This window comes from Micropterus dolomieu, linkage group LG18 (genome assembly GCF_021292245.1).
Source record: "Micropterus dolomieu isolate WLL.071019.BEF.003 ecotype Adirondacks linkage group LG18, ASM2129224v1, whole genome shotgun sequence".
In the NCBI taxonomy this organism is placed as follows: domain Eukaryota; kingdom Metazoa; phylum Chordata; class Actinopteri; order Centrarchiformes; family Centrarchidae; genus Micropterus; species Micropterus dolomieu.
The window spans coordinates 12,793,923-12,815,045 of NC_060167.1; the positions used below are offsets into that span (position 1 = coordinate 12,793,923).

Genomic DNA, 21,123 nt, shown 5'->3' on the forward strand with positions numbered 1-21,123 from the left:
GTGGATCAGGTGGTAAACCCAACCCCTCCTTGTGCCTCAGCTGGAAGTAATGATGACTGTGAATTGTTTTTATCTTATTTTACCAATAAGGTGGTGTCAATCAGAGCCTCTATTACCCCCGTGGCCTCTTACTCAGAGGTCCCTCTCCAGCAACAAGAGAGTTTTAACCAGTTTTATCCCATCGACTTGTCTGAGCTTTTAAAAACAGTATCACAAATGAGAGTGTCCTCCGGCCCACTTGATGTAATACCTACAAAATTTTTACTGAAAGTAATAGATTCTGTTGGGCCCCATTTGATCTCTGTTTTCAACAGCTCCCTATCTACTGGTTGTGTCCCTGATTATTTTAAAACGGCTTGCGTGAACCCACTTTTAAAGAGATCTGGTTTAAATCCCTCCCTCCATCAAAATTTTAGACCAATTTCAAAACTGCCTTTTATTGCAAAGATTCTAGAAAGAATTGTGTCCAAACAGCTGCTCACTGTACTGGAAAATAACAATATATTTGAAAAAGTTTCAGTCTGGTTTCAGGAAGTACCACAGCACTGAGACTGCCCTGCTTAAAGTCACCAATGACCTTTTAATGTCTGCTGATGAAGGCATGTGCTCAGTCCTGGTACTCCTGGACCTTAGCGCTGCTTTTGACATCATTGATCACAACATCATGTTAGACAGACTGAGGCACTGGGTGGGGATCTCTGGTACTGCCCTAGAATGGTTTTCATCCTACCTGTCAAATAGGAAGTTTTGCGTGTCTGTAAACAACTATGTCTCCTCGTTCTGTCCAGTTAAATATGGTGTGCCTCAGGGGTCGGTCTTAGGACCCATTTTGTTTTCCTTGTATCTGCTTCCCCTTGGACATATTATCCATAAACATGGCATTTCTTTTCATATTTATGCTGATTATTATGCTGGTTCCCTGGTAAATCACATTAAGCCTGTGGCAAAGAACCTTGGTGTTTGGTTTGATAGTAATTTAAATTTCGAGCAACACACCACAAAGCTTGTTCAATCATGTTTTTATTGTTTATTATGTTTTATTTTTAAATATAGCAAAAATTCAATCTATATACAATCTATCTATAACTTTAAGACACCGAGACCATTTTACACACCTTTATCTCATCACGCCTGGATTATTGCAACAGCCTTTTTACCTGTTTAACCCAAAAATCTCGACTCCAGACTGTCCAGAACTCAGCTGCCAGGCTTTTAACCAGAACAAAGAAATATGACCACATTACTCCTATTTTAGCTTCATTAAAGCTTCAGTGCAGTGTACAATCAGGGTTAAAAGAGTTAAATGGAAAAACAAAATAGGCTGAGGGGTTGAGCAAATAATTGAGTTACAATTATTAATGTAAGAGAATAAACAGAGAAGTACACTTAATCACACTCTAATCTGGCTAGTCTGTACTCGGGTCCATAGCAATCTTTGGGTCCACTGAAACTCCAAAAACCCTTGAACACTACAGAGAATGTATTTCCGCAGGCCACTTTGATCCAGTTGCACGTTTACAGGTGGACAGAGGTTCCTGCTAATCACTCAGTCGCGAGATTTAAGACCACTTTCTTCACTCTGTTCAATCTCACTCTCATTATCTTTTCACTCAACTGCCTACTCATTTCACACTGTGTAAATATTTAATTAAAAGCAATGGTAAAACGCTAAAAACAAAGAAAAAGAAAACAGGACAGCAAAAGTTACAGTGCAGTGTAAGTTATCAATCTACTAGTTAAAGACAGCGGTAAAAAGAATCTTTTCACTGTGATGGTTCGAGTTCGAGTCTTCTGACAGACTCGTTCATTCAAATCTTGTTTATTAAAATGAACTAATCTTTTTTTGAGTCATTTCGTTCATTTGAACTAGGCTGGTTATTGTGGCACTGCAGCCCTCTGGTGGGCAATTAAAAAATAGCACCGATCTCAAACACGGAAGGCTGCCTGGCTTGCTTTATTTGACAAAGTATAATGCACAAATTCACCTCTTGATTACTGTATATCATCATAGCCTAACGTCCCTATTCATGAGTAAAATATTAATATCAGATTTGCAGTAAATATATTGAAGTAATAATAAAATTCAACCAATTTAATAATAATCTGGATCAAGCCACCAAGTTCTTAAAGAACTCCAACACAGAGAGAGGAACAAAAAAATAAACATGTAAACGCAGCAGTTTGGCAGGTCTGGACGCAGAATGGGCCACATCAGGTCAGACCTAGAGACCCACAGTTGAGAGTCGTGAACTAATCAATTCTGTTTCCTGTGCTGACGGAGCCCATGTAGCTGCCGTGTAACGAGTGAACGTAAGAGTCCAAGATCCTTCAAGCATGCGTGAAAATGAACGAATCACTCACTGAGAAAACCCGTTCCTCCCGAGTCATTCACACGATTGGGTCTCATGAACGAAAAGTTCTTTGAATGACACAACACTACTTTTCACTCAATTACCTACTAATTTCCCACCGTGTAAATATTTAATTAAAAGCAATGGTAAAAAGCTAAAAAAAAAAAGAAAAAGAAACCAGGACAGTAAAAGTTACAGTGCAGTGTAAGTTATCAATCCACTAGTTAAAAGCAGTGGTAAAAAGAAAAATCTTTAATATTTCATTAAAAGCAATGGTAAAAAGAAAAGTCTTCAGTCTTCATTTAAAAGAACTGACTGTTTCAGTAGACCTGCAGTTATCTGGTAGTTTGTTCCAGATATATGGAGCATAATAACTGAACGCTGCTTCTCCTTGTTTAGTTTTGACTGTGGAGACAGAAAGCAAACCTGGATGGATCATAACGAAGCAGAAGATCAGAAATGTATTTTGGCCCTAAACCATTTAGTGCTTTATAAACTAATAGCAGGATTTTAAAATCAATTCTTTGACATACAGGGAGCCAATGTAAAGACCTCAGAACTGCTAAATCCTTTAATCTGTGATATATTCTTCAGGTGATAGTAGACTGACTTTGTAATTGTCTTAATGTGGCTCCTCAAATTCAGGTCTGAGTCCATGACTACACCAAGATTTCTTGCTTGATTTGTGGTTCCTAACATTACAGATTGAAGTTGAGCACTGACTTTTAATCGTTCCTCCCGGGCTCCAAAAACAACAACTTCAGTTTTATACTTGTTTAATTGAAGAAAATTCTGCCATATCAAATCGTCAACCTGCTCAATACAGTCACTCAGCACCCGTAGGGGATCATAGTGCCCTGGTGAAATGGTTATGTAAATCTGTGTGTCATCTGCATAATTATTATTACATAACAGGAGGAAATACTGTCCACTATACTAATGAGGAAGGTACAACAGTGCGTCCTCAAGGCAAAGCAGATTCATGGAGTTTGTATGAATGAAACTCATTCTACGGGATTTTTAAACCACCATGTGGCGCTGTTTCCTCTCCTGTCTGTTTATGGACCTGCCTGAAGGAGAATTACCAACTTAATCTGATCAAGTCCTGTGTGCGTAGATTTTGCATGTTACACTGAAGCTTGTATAAAAAGTTGTGTCTTAAGACGCGTTTTAAAAGTCAACAAGCAGTCGCTATTACGAACATCAAGGGGAAGAGAGTTCCATAGGTGGCGGGGGGGGGGCAGCATAACTAAAAGATCTGGCACCCATGGTATTTTGTCGAATCCGAGGTACCACAAGAGAAATTGAAGATGAAGATCTGAGGGCACGTGAAGGCGTGTAAACATGGAGAAGTTGTGTAAGGTATTGGGGTGCAAGATTATGAAGTGCCTTGTAAGTAAGTAGCAGGATCTTAAATTCAACTCTATACTTTACTGGAAGCCAGTGCAATCGCTGAAGAACTGGAGAAATGTGCTCACTATAAGGAGTTCTAGAAAGAACACGAGCTGCAGAATTCTGAACTAACTGAAGCTTATGTAGCAATTTGGAGGGAACACCTGTGAAAAGAGCATCACAGTAGTCTATACGTGAAGTGACCAGTGCATGAATAAGAACTGCAGTATTATTATTTGAAAGAAAGGGGCGGAGACGGTTAATATTACGCAAGTGGAAGTATGCGATCCGCATGATATTATTAATTTGAGCTTCAAAGGATAGTGTGCTATCCATGATGACACCCAAACTTTTAACCTGTGAAGAAGGATAGATTACAGTATTGTCAATGTACAAAGAAAGAGCTTTGCAATGTCACTTCTCACAATAAGATCTAGACAAAACAGATCGAGTGCCAATAAGCAAAGCCTCAGTTTTGTTGCCATTTACCTTCAAGAAGTTAGTGGAAAGCCAATCTTTAATTTCAGCTAAACAGCTGGACAAAGATGGTGGTGGGAAAGAATCAGTGGGTTTGGCAGACAAGTAGAGTTGGGTGTCATCCGCATAACAGTGGAAATGAATCCCATATTTCCTCAAAATATAACCAAGAGGGAGCATGTAAATAATGAAAAGAAGCGGGCCCAAGACAGGGGAACACCAGTAGTGACTATAGATGTTCTTGATCGAAAACCTTTTAATTGAATACGCTGACTGTGTCCAGATAGATATGACCTAAACCAAGACAGAGCAGTGCCAGTAATACCAATAGAAGCTAATCTGTCAAGAAGTATCTTATGTGAGACATTATCAAAAGCAGCTCTCAAGTCTAGAAGGACAAGTATGGATAAAAGCCCAGAGTCAGCTGCCAACAGTAGATCATTGGTTATTCTGACAAGAGCAGTCTCAGTGCTGAGGACGAAGTCCAGATTGAAATTGTTCATACAAATTATTATTAGAAAGATTTTCATGAATTTGAACTGCAATACACTTTTCCACTACCTTAGAGATAAATGGTAAATTTGAAATTGGACGAAAATTATCAAAATTAAATGGATCACACCCTGGTTTCTTAAGAATGGGAGTAATAATAGCAGATTTAAGAGATGAAGATACAGAACCAGAAACAAGTGAAGCATGAACAATTTTAGTAATCAATGGTGACAGGGCTGGTAAACAAGCTTTCACTAAAGGAGTAGGTAGAGGGTCTAACTGACAAGTCGAAGATTTAGATTTACCTATCAGACCCACTATCTCTGAAGTAGTTGGTAGTGTAAAGTTAGAGAAAACAGAGTGGGGAGGTGTGTAAGTGATAGATTGACAGGAGTCATTGTGAAGAGTACCAGTAAGTAGGCCTAATTGCTGATGTACATTTTCAACCTTAGATGCAAAAAAAGTCAAAAAACGATCACATAAGTCAGTGGAATACATATCAGATGGCAGAGAATCTGGTGGTTGCAGAATATTGTTTACCACCAAGAAAAGGGACCTGGAGTTCCCATTACTAACTCCAATTATGTTGGAGTAGTAATCAGATTTAGCCTTGGACAGTGCATTTTTATAATTTCGAATATGTTCAGCATACATTTCTTTATGAACAGTAAGGCCAGACCTGATATATAACCGCTCTAACCTACGGCCTTTAGTTTTAAGTTCATGTAGTTCAGGTGTAAACCAAGGAGCTGAGTGTACAAATGAAACAGTTCGAGTTTTCACAGGTGCAAATTCATCTAAAATCATGTTCAGTCCATCATTGTAGTATGTAACTAGTTCATCAATCGTAAATAAATCTATTTTATTGGAGAAGATGGCAAGTTCATCAGCAAGAGTAGGCACATCAATGTTTGTAATATTCTGAAATGTGATCGATCTGATATGGACAGATCAGAAACAGTACAATTATAAGGTGTTATACCAGAACAGCAAACAAGATCAAGAGTATGCCCCTTAGTATGAGTGGGCAATGTGTTAAATTGTTGCATACCAAAGCAATCCAAACATGATAAAAATTCACATGTAAATGCATTACTGACATTGTCTATATGAATGTTAAAATCACCCAGAATGATTACATTTGGAGACATGGAAGATAGATAAGTCAAAAGTTCAGATAGTTCAGTTAAGAAGGCATTATTGCTCTTGGGAGGACGGTAAATAGTTGTGAGGATGGTAGGAATTGCACCATTGATTTTTAAGGCAGTTGTTTCAAAAGAAGAATATGTAGACAAAGTTAGCTGAGATATTTTCAATTTCTCTTTATAAAGTATTGCTAGCCCCCCTCCCCGTCCCGTATCACGGGATTTACAAACATAACTATATCCTGGGGGAACAGACTGGTTTAGATGAAAAAAGTCGTCTGGTTTCTGCCATGTCTCAGTTAGACAGAGAAAGTCAAACTTACGGTCAGACAGTAGATCGTACACCATAGGTCCTTTATTAGAGAGAGATCGTATATTAAATAATCCAAAGGAAAAATAGTTTTTACCAGAATCGTTGCCAACCGATCTGGCCAGGTTGGTTAATACACTGTGATCGACAGTCCGTGAGAGCCTCTTCGGTGAGCGTGGTTTAGATGACCAAAAGGACCGTATTTGACATGAGCCATCAATGTTATAACTCCGCCGAGACCCGCGATGTATATATTTCCGACGTGGTATGTACACAATATCCGAGGGAAGATATGGAGCTGACGGAAGATTAAAAGGACACAAACGGAGCTGAGTAAGTTCCCGCCGCCGAATACTGGAGCATTGACCATACCACAGAATGGTATATAGCAGAAAGGACGACCCAGATGTAGTTCATCTGCACCAGTAGCTCAGTGATCTTCATAGTTGATCCAAGGGCCAGAGGTACCACGAAGAACAGTCAGTAACTGGCAGGCAAACCAGCAACCGCAGAAAGCATCAACACGTACCAAAACCAGCGTATAAACCCGCTGAATCAGCGTGGATACACAGGTCGGATTGACTCCTTAAAATAGTTTAAAATAGTTCATAGATGCATCCATGCATTCATAAGTGCAGGAAGCTTTAGAAGTACTAAAAGTTTTAAAATTCCCTCCCTGAGCAGCGGCAGCTAATAGCGCCAGCGTTCACCCGGAAGTCATCCGTATGATTGATGTACCACAACATAATATCCTGAGTCAAACTATGTTATCTCCGCCATATAGAATATGCCTGTTTACAGTACATACATGAATGTACTGTTGTCTGCACCGCACCATATGTATACATTTATACACAGATTACATTACATACCTTGACGGGTTTCTTGCGCGATGACTCAGCCTCGTTGTTCTCGGCCTCCTCGTGCTCCTTACTACCTTGGGGCAGGTTGGAGTAGTTGGCCAGGCTGCTGAGAAGAGACGACACCATGGGGCTGGTGTCCATCTCCTCCTGCAGAGATACAAACAGGAAGGCTGGAGTCAGTGTTTTATCAGCGTTTTAAAGGGAAGTATAGAGATGTGTGAGACTGTGAGCTAAACCCACATAGTACAGTAACATTAATATTGTGCTGTAGTTGATGAGTGTTGCCTCAGATCACTGTAGATAAGTTGCTATTTCAGTTGCTTGCAAATTCTCACCCTACTAGAAAACATATAACGTGCTCACAAAGTAAATTGTACATTTTCTGATTTTTCTGATCTTGTTTAATCTGCAAATTTTACTGAGAGCACAATATAAATACAGTTGTGCAAAGCTGTGGCAAATTGCCTCGTTGAAGTTCTTTCCTGTAGCAGTGTGAGATTTGCTTGCATTAACCTGAAGTTCCCACATGCCCTTCACACAGTAATTACCCTCATTAATCGATGTCAGTGCCCCTATTCAATCACTGAATTGTGAGAATGAGTGTATCCTGCTTCTTACAATCATGCCTGCTTGTGTGTGCTAACCAATCAGTGCGTGCCTATGTGTGCGTGTGCAGAATATTGGGCCGTACCTCAAACAAGGCCATGTTCTTGCCGTCATACTGCTGGCTCTTCTCTGCGGCTGCATCGCTGCTGTTGATGAAGGGGCTGCTCTCCTTGGGGTTGCTGTCACCTGGAAGGAACAGATACACAAACCTTTAGACTGGACTGAAATAAAGAACAAAGACGCCAGCTGAGAGAATAAAGCACAAGCCAGATATGAGCTTCTTCGTGTCAAAATAACCCTTTTGTGCACTAACTACAATGTTCAAAAACAGACCGGCTTTTATGCATTCATCAATGTATTATTCAAGTAAAGAAAAACCAAAAAACAGAAAGCTCAAACAGGACGTCTGCCAGGAGACAAGGGGAGGCTTGTCGACTGCATAAAGTGCCCAGAGTCAGAAATGCAGAGAAACACAACCATAACTAATGGAGTGTGCCTTCACAATATGTGCCGTGCTATATATTCCATATGGCCACCGGAGAAACGCAAACTGGAACATCTAAATCAGTTTTTCGGTACACTGACAAACTATGACATCACGAGTTTGAAAGCTAACACAGACAACGAATAAGAAATGTTCAAACACTTGGCAGCTTTTTACCCTCAAAACACACACAACAGTAGAAACAATGTGATGTTATTTAGGTGACAGCTTGCTGTAGGCATCATGACTCCATCGAGAAGCATCTGTCCACAAGTTCACAGACTAAGGGCACGAGGCAAATCTCCTACACATACAAATCTTCAAAGTAAACTACATTGGAAGGGCAGCGTCCAACTCTTGGGGAGATTTAGTGACCGGACCCTCTGCAAGATCATTGACAAGCTCATTGATTTCCAGAAGAGGTTTCAAAATGGATTACAAACAACATCAGACGCTGGTTGATCCATTTTTGCAGTGACTGTTCCACTCATACCATGTGCAGCAAAATGATAAAAGAACACTTCTGATTTCTCTCTTCTTTCCAAAAAACTCACCTAGGTGTTTGTTCTGCCTTTTATTTTTTTATTGAGATGTAGCCACAGGAAGACTTGACTAACTGTCACAAGCAGTTCTACCTTCATGAGTTAGGATTAATAGATTTTGAAAGTTTCAGACATTTTAACAAGTATTTGTTTTGCTTAGAACTGGTTAGAATTGCAGGTGCTTATTGCAATACACATGACTGAGGTAACAAATATCTTTGTCTGTTCTGCTGCTTGAATAACGACAGCTTCATTGTGCTTCTACATCCTGCGGCGGCTCTGTGGGGACGTAGACGGTCCTGCCGTCACTAGTTTGTACCCTCGGGAATGTAAATACCAAAGAGAGGCTACAACTACACTTTTATGGGTGACATGGAAGCTACAAAAAATGTAATTGGGCAGGATTGTCTGTTCACCTTCATGTCTGTAGTATATGTTATTGTCAAATCTTTCAAGTTAAGATTCTTTTTTATTATCGTTACTTGTTCTTTTCAATTAATACATTAATCGTTCAGTTTATAAAATGTAAGAAAAAAAGTGACAAATTCCCATTAAATATCACAATTTGTCCGACGAGCAGAGAAAAACAACAAATCCTCATATTTGGAAACCCAACTGTAAATGCTTGGGATAGTTTTACCAGATGAATTGATTATCAGTTTACCAACTGATTTAGCACTGATTGCAAGTGTTGTTTTTAATCAGAGAGACAATGAGAGATTGTAAACATACATGTGTATATACCAGAAGTAACATAGTTTGTTCACATAGTGTTAAAGCAGTGCTGTGACAGTGACAGTGACAATCAATAAAGTTGATTCCACTCCTGTTAGGTACCATGGCTTTGAGTAAATGAACCACTTCCTGAACAGAATTTTTGCTCTTGTCGAGAAAAATAATTAAATTCAGAACTACTTTATTCACATACAATGAAGGTCTCTGTGGCGAAAGAGTAAGCGGCCTTATTTGCGCCTTCCCCTTCGAGCAACTCTTGAGGGAGACAGCAGATTGCTCTCCCTCTGGCTCTCGGTTCTGTCTTGGACTGAGCACCGCGAGACCAAGTTATTTATAGCCAGGATGCTGCAGCCATGTGCCATGACGTCGGGGCACCACTAACAGCCAGCACTCTGTTCTACATTGACAGAGCAATAGGGCCACTCAGTCGGGGAGTCTGAGAAAAAGGGGCTGTGCGTGAGGATTTGGAGCACGAAAAGAGCAAAAAAAAAAGAAAGAACAAAGCAGGCGGGGAGATGTTAATACAAAGAGATGGAAAGCAAGAGAATGATGGTGGAGATGAGAAGATGGAGAGAGACACAGATAGATGGGGCCAGAGCGAATAGTGACAAGGAGAGAGAGAGAGATGGGCTCAGACAGACAAAGACGGGGCAGCCAGACCTGAAATGGGAACCCGCAGAGGGAGAGAGGGAAGAAAGAGACACACTTATGTCTCTGGCTGTAAAATGTAAAAGCTTCTGTTGCACTTAAAGTTAAGCTCACTTTGATCTGCAGGTTAAAATATACACAGCAGTTAAAAGGGAGGCTAGAGCGACCTGCAGACGGTTTTCAGAACACGTGGATTACTTTGTTGTTTGTTTTAAATAATTTTTACTCTCTTCAGACCATGTGAGGATGATATTCCTCTATGATACAATGCAAGACGAATAATATCAGGATTGTTGTACAGGGCAGATGAGCAAAACATCTATGAACACAGAGGAACAAGTGAAAGGAGGGAAATGCACAGTGTGCACATATTATGTATATATAAAAACAGAACACTGAAACCACTCACTGTATGCTAGTTTTCATTTTGTGCCATTGTCCTAATTCAAAGCACTAGATAAAATGTACATAAAGTTTATGTAGTGCCGAAACAGTACAGTACAGCTTTTCTCTTTTTAATCACCGCAAACTGAATTTTGGGGGATTTGGACTCCTGGTCGTGATATCTCAAAGACTAAATGATGAATCAATTAATGGATTATAATTGAGAGTAATTTACAGAAGAATCCATAATGAAAATAAATGTTTGTTGTGTGCTCTACATAGCGCCCAGATATTTAACATCCTTAGTTCAAAGTGAACAACTGTTCCATCAGATCGCAGGACAGGTTAGTTTTAAATGTTCCTCAGACCAAATCTGGGGAAAAGTGGTTTCTGGAACTATGCTACTGGAATGAACTACAAAAGACAACTGAGCTTAGATTAACACATTTTGTTGTAAAGCCCGTTAAGGCAAATTTGTGATTTTTACTATTTGGGCTATATGAATAAACTTGACTGTTTTGCCTGGCTGACTAGTCTTCTTATATCCATCTAATAACCTAACAATGGAACAAAAAATGCTGTGTTTCCTGCATGCACACTAGTTCAGTCAGATACACGTGTATCAAGGGATTTACCATTTACAGCAAATGGTTATACAGATACATTTGCAGTGGTGGAGGGAGCTGTGACTGCAAAATATGTTAGCATGAGCTTAATGAGCAGAGTAAAATGTGACCGGTTTAAATGGCCATGCTGTACACCACCTGCATGAATATGACTGGACATTACAGTCAGCCACACAACTGTTGAATGAGCAAGTGGTGGTTTATCATTTAAGTAATAGTGAATGAGTATACATGTATCAGCACACTATCTTTTATACACAGAGAACTTCTTAAAGGAAGGGATAACTGATCTTATTGAGAATGCACACACACACACACACACACACACACACACACACACACACACACACACACACACACACACACAGTTGTATATCTGAAGGGCTAATGCCCCAAGACAACCTTTCTATTGGATCACTTATCGCTCCACGGCCCATTTCTCCCCATCATCTAATAATTAAAACTCCATCATCAAAGGAATGATGGATACCCCCTTTCTGGAAAAATGACAGTGCCTAAAAGAGTTTTACTCTGACCGCATCCCCCTAGCAGCTTATCATCATACAATCAGATGGGATCTGTCCAACAATGGCTCTCACTATCAAAGCCTCTCGCTATCTATGGTCAAAATCCAGAGCTTTACTGCTCACTGAGCTTGCGATCCCCTTCGAAATCCTCTACAAAACAAAAACACAGAATCTACACTTTTCTCTCATTGTCATGTCCTTGACATTTTACAGTAGTCGTTTATTGTGAATATCCTGAAACTCACACATGTGCTCTTATGTTTGGGCCCCACTGTGGGGATGTGGTGCGCATGTGCTGTCCACAGCATTGCTGCACTGCCATAATGAGTTTACCTTTGATAAATACAATACAATAAAAGCCTTTTCAACAAATGAAGGAATTCTGTCCACAGAAACACTAGAGGGCTTTTAATCTGAAATGGATACAGAACATTTTAATATTTGTTGTCTGTCTGTGTCTGTGACATGTTCTACAGATATAGACATTAAAACTGTAGTGAAATGTGTAATGCTGCTGGTGTGATGTTGATTTGACTGTCAACAGATCATTTTCACTGTCTGTTTTGCATAACGTGGAAAAAATTAAATATGCAGAATCTCTAGATGTCGCTTCCCTAACCTGTCAACATGGGCACCAAAATGACAGGCAAAAGGTTCTGCGAGGCAAACATGCTGCTCAGGTAAGCAGTGTGGCCCAAATGTGAAGTTTCTAACCTAGTTGGTATTGTGCCAAGTAAGAAAATGAAAGGCTGTGTTTAACTATCTCAATCACTGTATTACTGTTTAATGTCCAAAAATGAACCGCAAAGGCACCTTCTTTGTAGCATGGGACAAAAAACACAGGGCATTATTTTAATGTTGTCAGTGAGGGGGGTCAAAGTTCACTTAAATTAAACTTTGACCCCCAAATAGGCTGGCTTCCAAAACATGAAGCCAACAGCATTCTGGCATTGACAGAAGTTGATTTCTCTATTAAATAAGATTTGCCAACAATTTTGATAATTTTTCAAGAAAAAAAGATTTGCTTCTTTTTCTCTAATTGAAGAGTTTACTTTGGGCTCTGGGACTATTGATGAGCATCCATCACTACTGCTAATTTTGTCATCAAAACCAACAGTCCGAAACTAAACAATATTTAGTTTAACATCACATAAGACAAACCGAGAAGCTGAAACTACACAAAAAACAATTAATCGTTTATCAAAATAGTTGCAAGAAAGACCTCAGAGAGATTTTAAAATCTAATAAAAATAATGTTCCCGTTGTTTACCTTCTGATGTAGTGTACTGAGGTGCTGTAGGATTTTACTGCTTTACGTTATTGCTACATCCTATGCTCTACCACATTCATTCATTTCATAAATGGGTAATATAAATATGATCACATTGTGTTTAGACTTGATAAACTGGATGGGAATATGAGTGCTATCCATACTAGTGTTTTTCTCTTACATGTTCTGCAATCTCTGCTTTCTACTGTCTCTGTGAGCTACAGCAGGAGTCAGGACACTTTCAGTGTTTGAGTGTAAATATAACTTTTCCTGCAAATGAGTGGAGGTCTGGTCCACTGCTCTCTCTTGGACAATTTTCCAACAGATCTTTGAACAGAGCCACAGAGAAGGTGAGAAGTATTTGACTTTGTTTTATTGATCCTCCTTGTACGGTGATGAGGTGGCGACAGTCACCGTTTCTGCTCTCTACAGTCTGCTGTGCACTCTCTCTCTCTCTCCCTGCTCTGTGTCACACTGCCATAGCTGCTCTTTCCCTCTGTGGACTCCAAGGGGGAAAGCCAAAGCGCTAGATGTTGATTCTTGAGGAGCTGACTCAACAGAGGCTCAGGAGCCACTTGTTGGTGTATGTGTGTGTATGTGTTTTTATGGACGTGTCAGTGTGTATATATGTGATCGTGCATATGCTTGGCTCGGTGTTGTACAGCAGCAGAAGAATGGCTGTGGCCAATTAATCTTACTCTGGGCAGGGCAGGCTGGATGTCAGCCATTTCATGTGAAAATAGGGACAAGTGAAATATGAGTATTCTTGTGCTGCTGAAAAATGAGGCTTATTATTCACATCCAAAAATGTATTCACAGCTTCTTCATGTATGAAAGTAAACATAGACTCTCCTTTTGGCTGTTAGTCAGACTCACAGCGGAGTAAACAGTGAGTACATGTGCTTGCAGAGACATTTAATTTGTATCCAGAGAGAAATGCTTCATCTAGTGGAAGAGTGAGGAATTTAAATGGAATTAGTGGGATGGAAACAAACAATTAAAAAAAGACAGAGTTGGATTTTCTGGCTGCGTTCCCCGCTATTGTTCCTTGGTGCATCGCCAAATCCAAGCAGGTCATGAGTTCACTCCCGGATTCTCTTGTCTCCTCCGAACAGTAACACATTTATTTCTGCCTTGAAATCAATCCCCCCCCCCTCTCTATTTCTCTTGGCTGGCTAGCAGAGGAATATTGGGTGGAGTCAGGTGAAGGATTAAGGTCACTTTAATCTAAATTCCAGTCAAATCAGGATTGTAAGTGATTTAACATGTACCCAACATATCCATGTGCAATGCTGAAAAAAAAAAGGTTTGTAAAAGATTGACCCACATGTAAGAGCTTTCAGTTACAATGCAGTTTAATATTATTCATCACAGAGGGCCACAGGAGGATGCATTGAACGTTACACCAAACCATGTGAAATATAAGCCACATAAAAATTCTAGGCAAAACTATTCATATCAATTTGGTTGAAATCAAGGTTGCCATATTAATACAAATACTTTTCTATACTGATGTATCACAATAAATCAGGTGTACTTATCTATGCATCTGTTCTTGTACCTCAGCTAAAGTAACACTTGAATTCCCCTTCATGGGATCAATAATGTTTATCAGTTCTTATCTAAAACCATTATTTTCCTTTATCAGTTATTTGAGGACTTTCTCTATTAATTAGTTAATCCATAAAAAAATAGTTGACTAACCATGGTTATTTCTTCCCACGTCTATTTTTTGTCTGACCAACAGTCCAAAATGAGTTAATATAATATAACAAGAAATATTAAACATACAATAGCTTGAACCAGTGAATAGAAACAATTAATTAATAAACAACACTCTTTCTGATTAATTATCTAATAATTTTAACAATAAATTAGTAAACTTGGTGTTTAATGCAATAAAATGTGATTGTCCACTATTGTGCATTTCACTAGACAAAACTCTCCTAATGTGTAAAACACCTAAATAAACTTAAAAAACTAAGTTTGTTAGTTTTTGATTATAATTTTCTCAGAATTTTAAAACAATAATCTGGACTACAGAATTTGTAAAATGATGACAATATGTGATCATATCATGATGATTTGATAAAAGGTCAAGATGATGAATGATAATATTAAATTATTGCCCAGCACTAGACTTATAAATTGGCTTAACCTTTCAAATTCATCGAAACCGAATATACTGCCTCCATCAGCGCAAAGTCAGACTTTTCAATTTGTTTAAATTCCCGACAAACCTATATTTGTAAATACCACATCTGCATGGTTATGACATGAGCATTGATTGTGTTCCCTATCAGCTGTAGACATCTATTTAAAACTAGGAATGGAGGCAAGAAGACGTGATAGAGCACCTGTGTTTTTTTTTTACTAACATGCATTTACAAGTGATTTACAAAAAGCGTAATATACAGAGGAAAAAATAGCAACTGCATATGGTTACATGCCCACATCTGCCCACACACACTGTCATAAATAGATATTCTCTCACTCTCTTCCTTCCTATCAGGGCTCCAGCACCACATCAGAGACACAACAGCCTTGTATAACGGGATATCATGCTCTGTGTTTTCTCCCACTCTCCCCTTTCTATCTCTCTTTATTCTTCTACTCTGCTGCTGCTCTCACCCATAATGTGTTTTTATGGTTATATATATATGTAGGGGACACGTAAAATGTGGATACCTATCTAAAAATCCCCCCCCCCCCCCCTCAGTTTTGCTGCAGGACAGGAACTCTGTCCTAATCAGTATTCAGACTGATGCTTCAGCTCAGTATGAATTTTGACATAGTCCCTTCTCTTCAGCCCCTGAACATGTCCAGCAGAGATCCTCCCTGCCGATTGGCTCCTGAGCTGATGGCAGCTGATTGCCTGAGAGTAGAGGGAGGCAGGAGGATGCCTGTGCAATGTACATGACACTGTATAGCAGCTCTTAATATGGAGACTGGGCCTCTGCACATGTCACCGTCTGATGATGAATAGGTAGGTTTTTCCCCTCCCCCGCCACTGACTTGCCTCTAGCTGTGTACGTCAGGATTAATATTTGTTTAATGGCAAGCCCCTGCAACGCCATCCCAGCAGCACCCTCGCTATCTCACATCCGGTATAGAAGGTGATTGTATGCAGGAGGAGACTGCCAGACAAATAAGACTAAGCCCCCACCCCCCACATTTGTTAATGTCTGACTACCGGCCGATCGGAGATTAATATCTTGACAGAGGAAGATACGCAGATGTTGATGGGAGGTGACAACTGCCAGACTCAACTATAAAATGATGCAGAGAAAAGGCAGATTGAACATTTTATTCACTGTATATCATATGGACTTTTTTCTTAAACTTTTATCGCTCAATGACAGAATTCAATTTATTCCTCTGCTTCTGTTTTCATATTACTGTTCAATAATCTGTAGCGCTCATATTTGATAGATAAGAATCTTCTTCTATTTGACACTAACACAAAGATCACAAAACACATCAGTGCTCTTGACTAAGTGTCTTGAATTTCTATACATCAGATAAGAAGAAACAGAGGGCTGGCAGGCACACAAACGGACATCGATTCACTGTAAAAAAAATAAAATAAAAAATTAGATAATAGATCTGTGGCCTTAAACAATGCCCTTAAGATAAACCTTTACCCCCTCACTTACAGTTTCAGTTTGCCTAAATTCTTTCTAAACATTGTTTTACTGCCAAAACGCAGACAAGAGAAGCTCTGAATTAATCAATTATTTACCAAATGAAATAAAAATTCTCATAAAAAGACATTAAAACTGATCACCACTCAGAGATAATGCAGTAAAGTAAATATGGACATATAACATTATTTATTAAGTTTAAAGGTTCATTGTTGACTTTGGCAGATTACTGTGCTGCTACAAGTTGTTGACCAACAGTCCAAAACCTGAAGATTTTCATTTTACAATGATATAAAAACAGAGAAAGGCAGCAAATCCTCACATTGAAGAAGTTGGAACACGCAAACATTTGATGAATATTTTTCAAAAAATTACTTGAAATTATTCATAGGTTATAAATAATAATAATACTTTTCTGTTGATTGTCTAATCAGTTCAGCTCTCATTAAAAAAAGCTTCTGAAACCAAACCTAAACCCTTGCTATTCAGGGAACATAACTATCACACACACACACACACACACACACACGAGCACTCTCCCCATAAAAGCTCACATTACTCCATTTCACAGCCAAATTTACTTACACGCTGGTACATCAGTGTTTAAACTTTTAAACCAAAACCCTTCAACTCTCCGCAGTCAAACCATGGCTTGTTCGCCTGTCCAGAAGCCTTTCAGCATGTTTAGTTGAAAGGAAAAGTGTCAGGCAGGCAGCAGGCCGCCTGGTATGAGATGCAGCAAATGACTAGCCGTGTAGATCCAGTAACACTGAGCCCCGGTAGAGCCTGGCTATCAGACTCCCCCAGGTGGTGGGCAGACTATGGGAGAACACCCTGTGTCATGTCAGTCTCCACGCATGCAGGAGGCATGCATGGAGACTGCCTGTGGGAGTAACTTTAGCTTGCTGCCTTCTGCTGCTGTAATTGGTGAGCCACGGAGCCTAACAGGGCTGGAGGGATGAAGGAAAGAGATGAAAAAAAAAGAAGAAAGAATCGCGTAGGTGTAGGTGAGGGAGTGAGAACGGCAGGGAGGGAAAAGGATTGAGTGGGAAGAGAGGTGAGGTTGGGTAGGATTATACACTGGTGAGGTAATTGGCTGAGGAGCAAAGGTGTCCCACACCTGCTATCTTTTACTTTTTTAAGAACAGCGTAGCCAGAAGAAAGACACAAGGGGCAAGAAGCAGGTGGGAGCAGGCAGAGAGGGGAAGGTGACAGGATGGGAGGAACGATAGCAGCTGGGAGACTGACATATTTTCTGGAGGTCATGGATTAAAAATTCAACCCAACTTATCACATGCCAGGAAGCCAATTTAACTCGGAAACATAATTTCCTTCTTGCTGCTCTGGTGCCAGGTCCGGACGTGGAGCCAAGCGCTATCACACTTTTATTACATTTGGCACATTTTTGGACAAGGGACTCCTATAAGAGGGTTCAGCAGCCTGTGACGGGATGGGAGAGAGGTATGTTGGCTGATTCAGAATATGAGAGAGCGAGACAGAGAGAGAGAGAGAGAGGTTCCCATCGCCTGCAGCGAAGTCTTATAGATGGCAGGGATGGTATATGCGATTGCCATGTCTGATCGAAGGTGACAGGACTATCATCTCACCAGGTCTGCAGATATCTGGCTCTCTGATGGAATGCAGTAGGTGTGAATCGAGGTGCAAATTAACACCTGTGCGTCTTCTCTGTTGACCCCCCCCACCCCCACCGGCTGTGGCTGTGTTCTCCAACTTTCCACACCTCGACTTCCAAGTCAGTGAGAAAGCAATCTAGCCAAAGCCCAGAGGACAACGGGGGGAGGGGGCAGGTCCTCCTCTCCTCGCTCAGCTCCTTTCCTCATTTTCATTTCATTCTCTGGTCTTCTCCTCTAAGGTGTGATACCACATCCCCGAGGTCTGTGCTCTCCCGCTCCTCTCTCCACTTTCTCCTTCCCACGTCTATCCTTTCTGGCCCTTATTCTCACCCCTCAAGTCTTCTCTCCTCCACACAAATAACAAAGCCAACAGGCAGGCCTGCGGATACAGAAAACCAATCTAACACACTGGGGTGAATCGCGGTTAAGCTAAGAGATGGAATAAAGTGAAGGCACAGGTAAAATTTTAACAATTAAAGAGATAAAATCAAAGGAAAAGGATATCAGAATCAGAATCAGAAATACTTTATTGATCCCGACACACTTATCAAGGCATAAGGAATAGAAATAATAATAGAAAGTAGGTAGATAAAGAAATATATAAATATAAGAGTATAACTATAAAATATAAAGAAAAATATAAAGGAGTGTGGGTATGTATAATATTTACATTATTAAAGAATTGTCGAACAGTACTAGTGAATAAATAGCAGCAGAATGTATGACGGTGACAAATAAAGTGACTCAAATGTGATCTCTGATGTCCTTGGGAGTTATGTTAATTGAAAAACAGTTGTAGATAGTAAATTCATTATATTTGGGTTTTGAACTGTTGGCTGGACAACACAAGCAGCATAATTATGTCACCTTCAAATTGTGACTGGTATTTTTCAATTCTCATACTTCATAAGCCAAACTAATAATTGATTAATTGAAAAAATATATATAATGAAAACAATCTTTAGTTGCAGCCCTACTTTTATCATCATTTGTTGCCAAGGTTCCCATGCTCTGTTCATATATGTCACATTTCAGTAACTTGATTGGATTGAAGAAATTCCCTAAAAAGTGTTTATTCCATGGTATGTTTTGTTACGGTTTATAAATTAGAGGTCTCTTAAAAGCAGAATAATGGTACTTTGAGGTCTACGCTGTCTTACTTTATGCAGAACATAATCATAGAGCTGGCTGGTTAATCTAATGCAAATCCACCAAACAGCATGAGACTTTTTATGTGTTTACTGGACCTGATTCTGGTTCATAGGTTGACTTGCGTACTGGGAAAACTTCCACAACCCCAGATGGTTTGTCTGCCTCTTCTGCCCTGGTAAAGCTTTCTTTCCAACTGCTCAAAAATGACAGCAAGGCAGCACTCAGGCACACAGCCGCCTGTCACAATACCAAAAGTTTTCTAATGTTCTTATGACCAACTGCTATTTGCAGCCAAAAGCTACTTAAATATCTCTATGATACACCACAATTAGTACTTTAGTTGTGACTTCTCTGCCAAATGTGCAGCATCGTCCCACTTCATGCGAAGAGACAGAAAGAGAGACGTATTATGTAATATAGCCAAAAATAACTTCAATGAAACATTTCACCATCCTCCCTGAAAGACAAGGCAAGCTGGCATGGTGGGGCGAAAAGCTGAGGGGGATAAATCTACATCAAACTAATTTGCAAGGAACTAACAGCATAAATTCAGCTGATTTGCAAGGCAACAACATCAGCAAGCAGAGAGGGTCATAAAACTCATGCAGCAGCTCAATCAAAGCTCTGAATAACAGTTTCAACTTGTACTGATCCAGGTTCGTCGTATCAGGCTGTGTATTCTGCATGGCTAACAGATGTTTTTCGTTATCTGACATCCATCCAACAGTACTTTTTTCCTCCTTATAAGTTGCTAAGGAGATTTATGTTTTGAGGTTTTTTATTTGGAATTTTCAACATTCTTGCTGTAATGAATTTCATGAATGCCCAAGTGACTGAATTGTCCAGATTATATCTGTTGGTGATATGAAGTATGATGGTCCTGGATCAATCTCTCTCTTAACCAAATTGTGAAATTCCTCAAATCTAAATTATACACTAATCAGATCTCAGATATACACTCTCAGATATAATTTCAGTTAAACTTTCTTGTATTGCCTTCTGAAATAAGTAAAGCAATATTCATTTGTTTTTTTGACCACTGGGCGCAGCAAAGCAAGCAGTTGACAATGCTGACATAATTATCACAGTACAAAATTTATATGGCTAACATGTTAGCAAAGATTTGCCTATTAAACATTTAGCAAAGACAGCTCAAAGAAGGATCGTGTTGTTTAAGGTTCCAGTGAGAAAATAAATTACTGGATTGACAAATTAATGCATTTTTAGGCTGAAAGGTCTGTAATACTCACAGACAGGATTTTTTTACAACTCGCGACAGGCAGCAACTAGTTTATCTTTTGTCACGTTGACCAACAGGTAAACAGGAGAAACACAGAGTTCACGTTACAAAGTAATCCACCAACAATGTGCACTTGCATGTATTTGATTGGCTAACACAGTATCTTGCCAGATGATGTGGCATTGCAGCAAAACTTGAGCCTGGTTCAACTTTTTTGCTGTTTGACCCTGCGTTGTTTCTCTAGAGGCCCCTGTGTTGGCATCCCTGCTAATACAATTCAGGCTGGGCAATTTTTCTTTAATAGACTGGGCTCAGGTAGGACTCAGGCTCACTTACCTCCTCTCCTTTCATTGCACCCATATACGCACAGAGCATTATTCTCTATATGCTCATGGACAGTCTTGTATAAATATTTGTGCATGATTGGTGGTAGTAAAAGACAGATTATTCAGGGCCATTTCTGGCATTTTGAGATAATGGGCATCGGCCGATACCTCCACTCACAAGGCCAATATACAAAAAATGTCTGCAGACACAGGCAGCCTTGTATGTATATATATATATATATATATATTTATTTTATTTTTTTTGTTATATATAT

The 21,123-nt window shown here is 39.6% G+C and overlaps 1 protein-coding gene across 1 annotated transcript in view; it reads right to left on the bottom strand.

Moving 5' to 3' along the window:
- The window catches only part of slc12a5a (solute carrier family 12 member 5a), a 183,240-nt gene that overhangs the window by 48,702 nt on the left and 113,415 nt on the right, over positions 1–21,123 (bottom strand). The window contains exons 2-3 of the mRNA XM_046075103.1: positions 7,722–7,822; positions 7,040–7,177 (exon numbers count right to left, since the gene is read on the bottom strand). Of these exons, the coding sequence (XP_045931059.1) occupies positions 7,040–7,177; positions 7,722–7,822 (239 nt within the window). The remainder of the gene's footprint in view (positions 1–7,039; positions 7,178–7,721; positions 7,823–21,123) is intronic.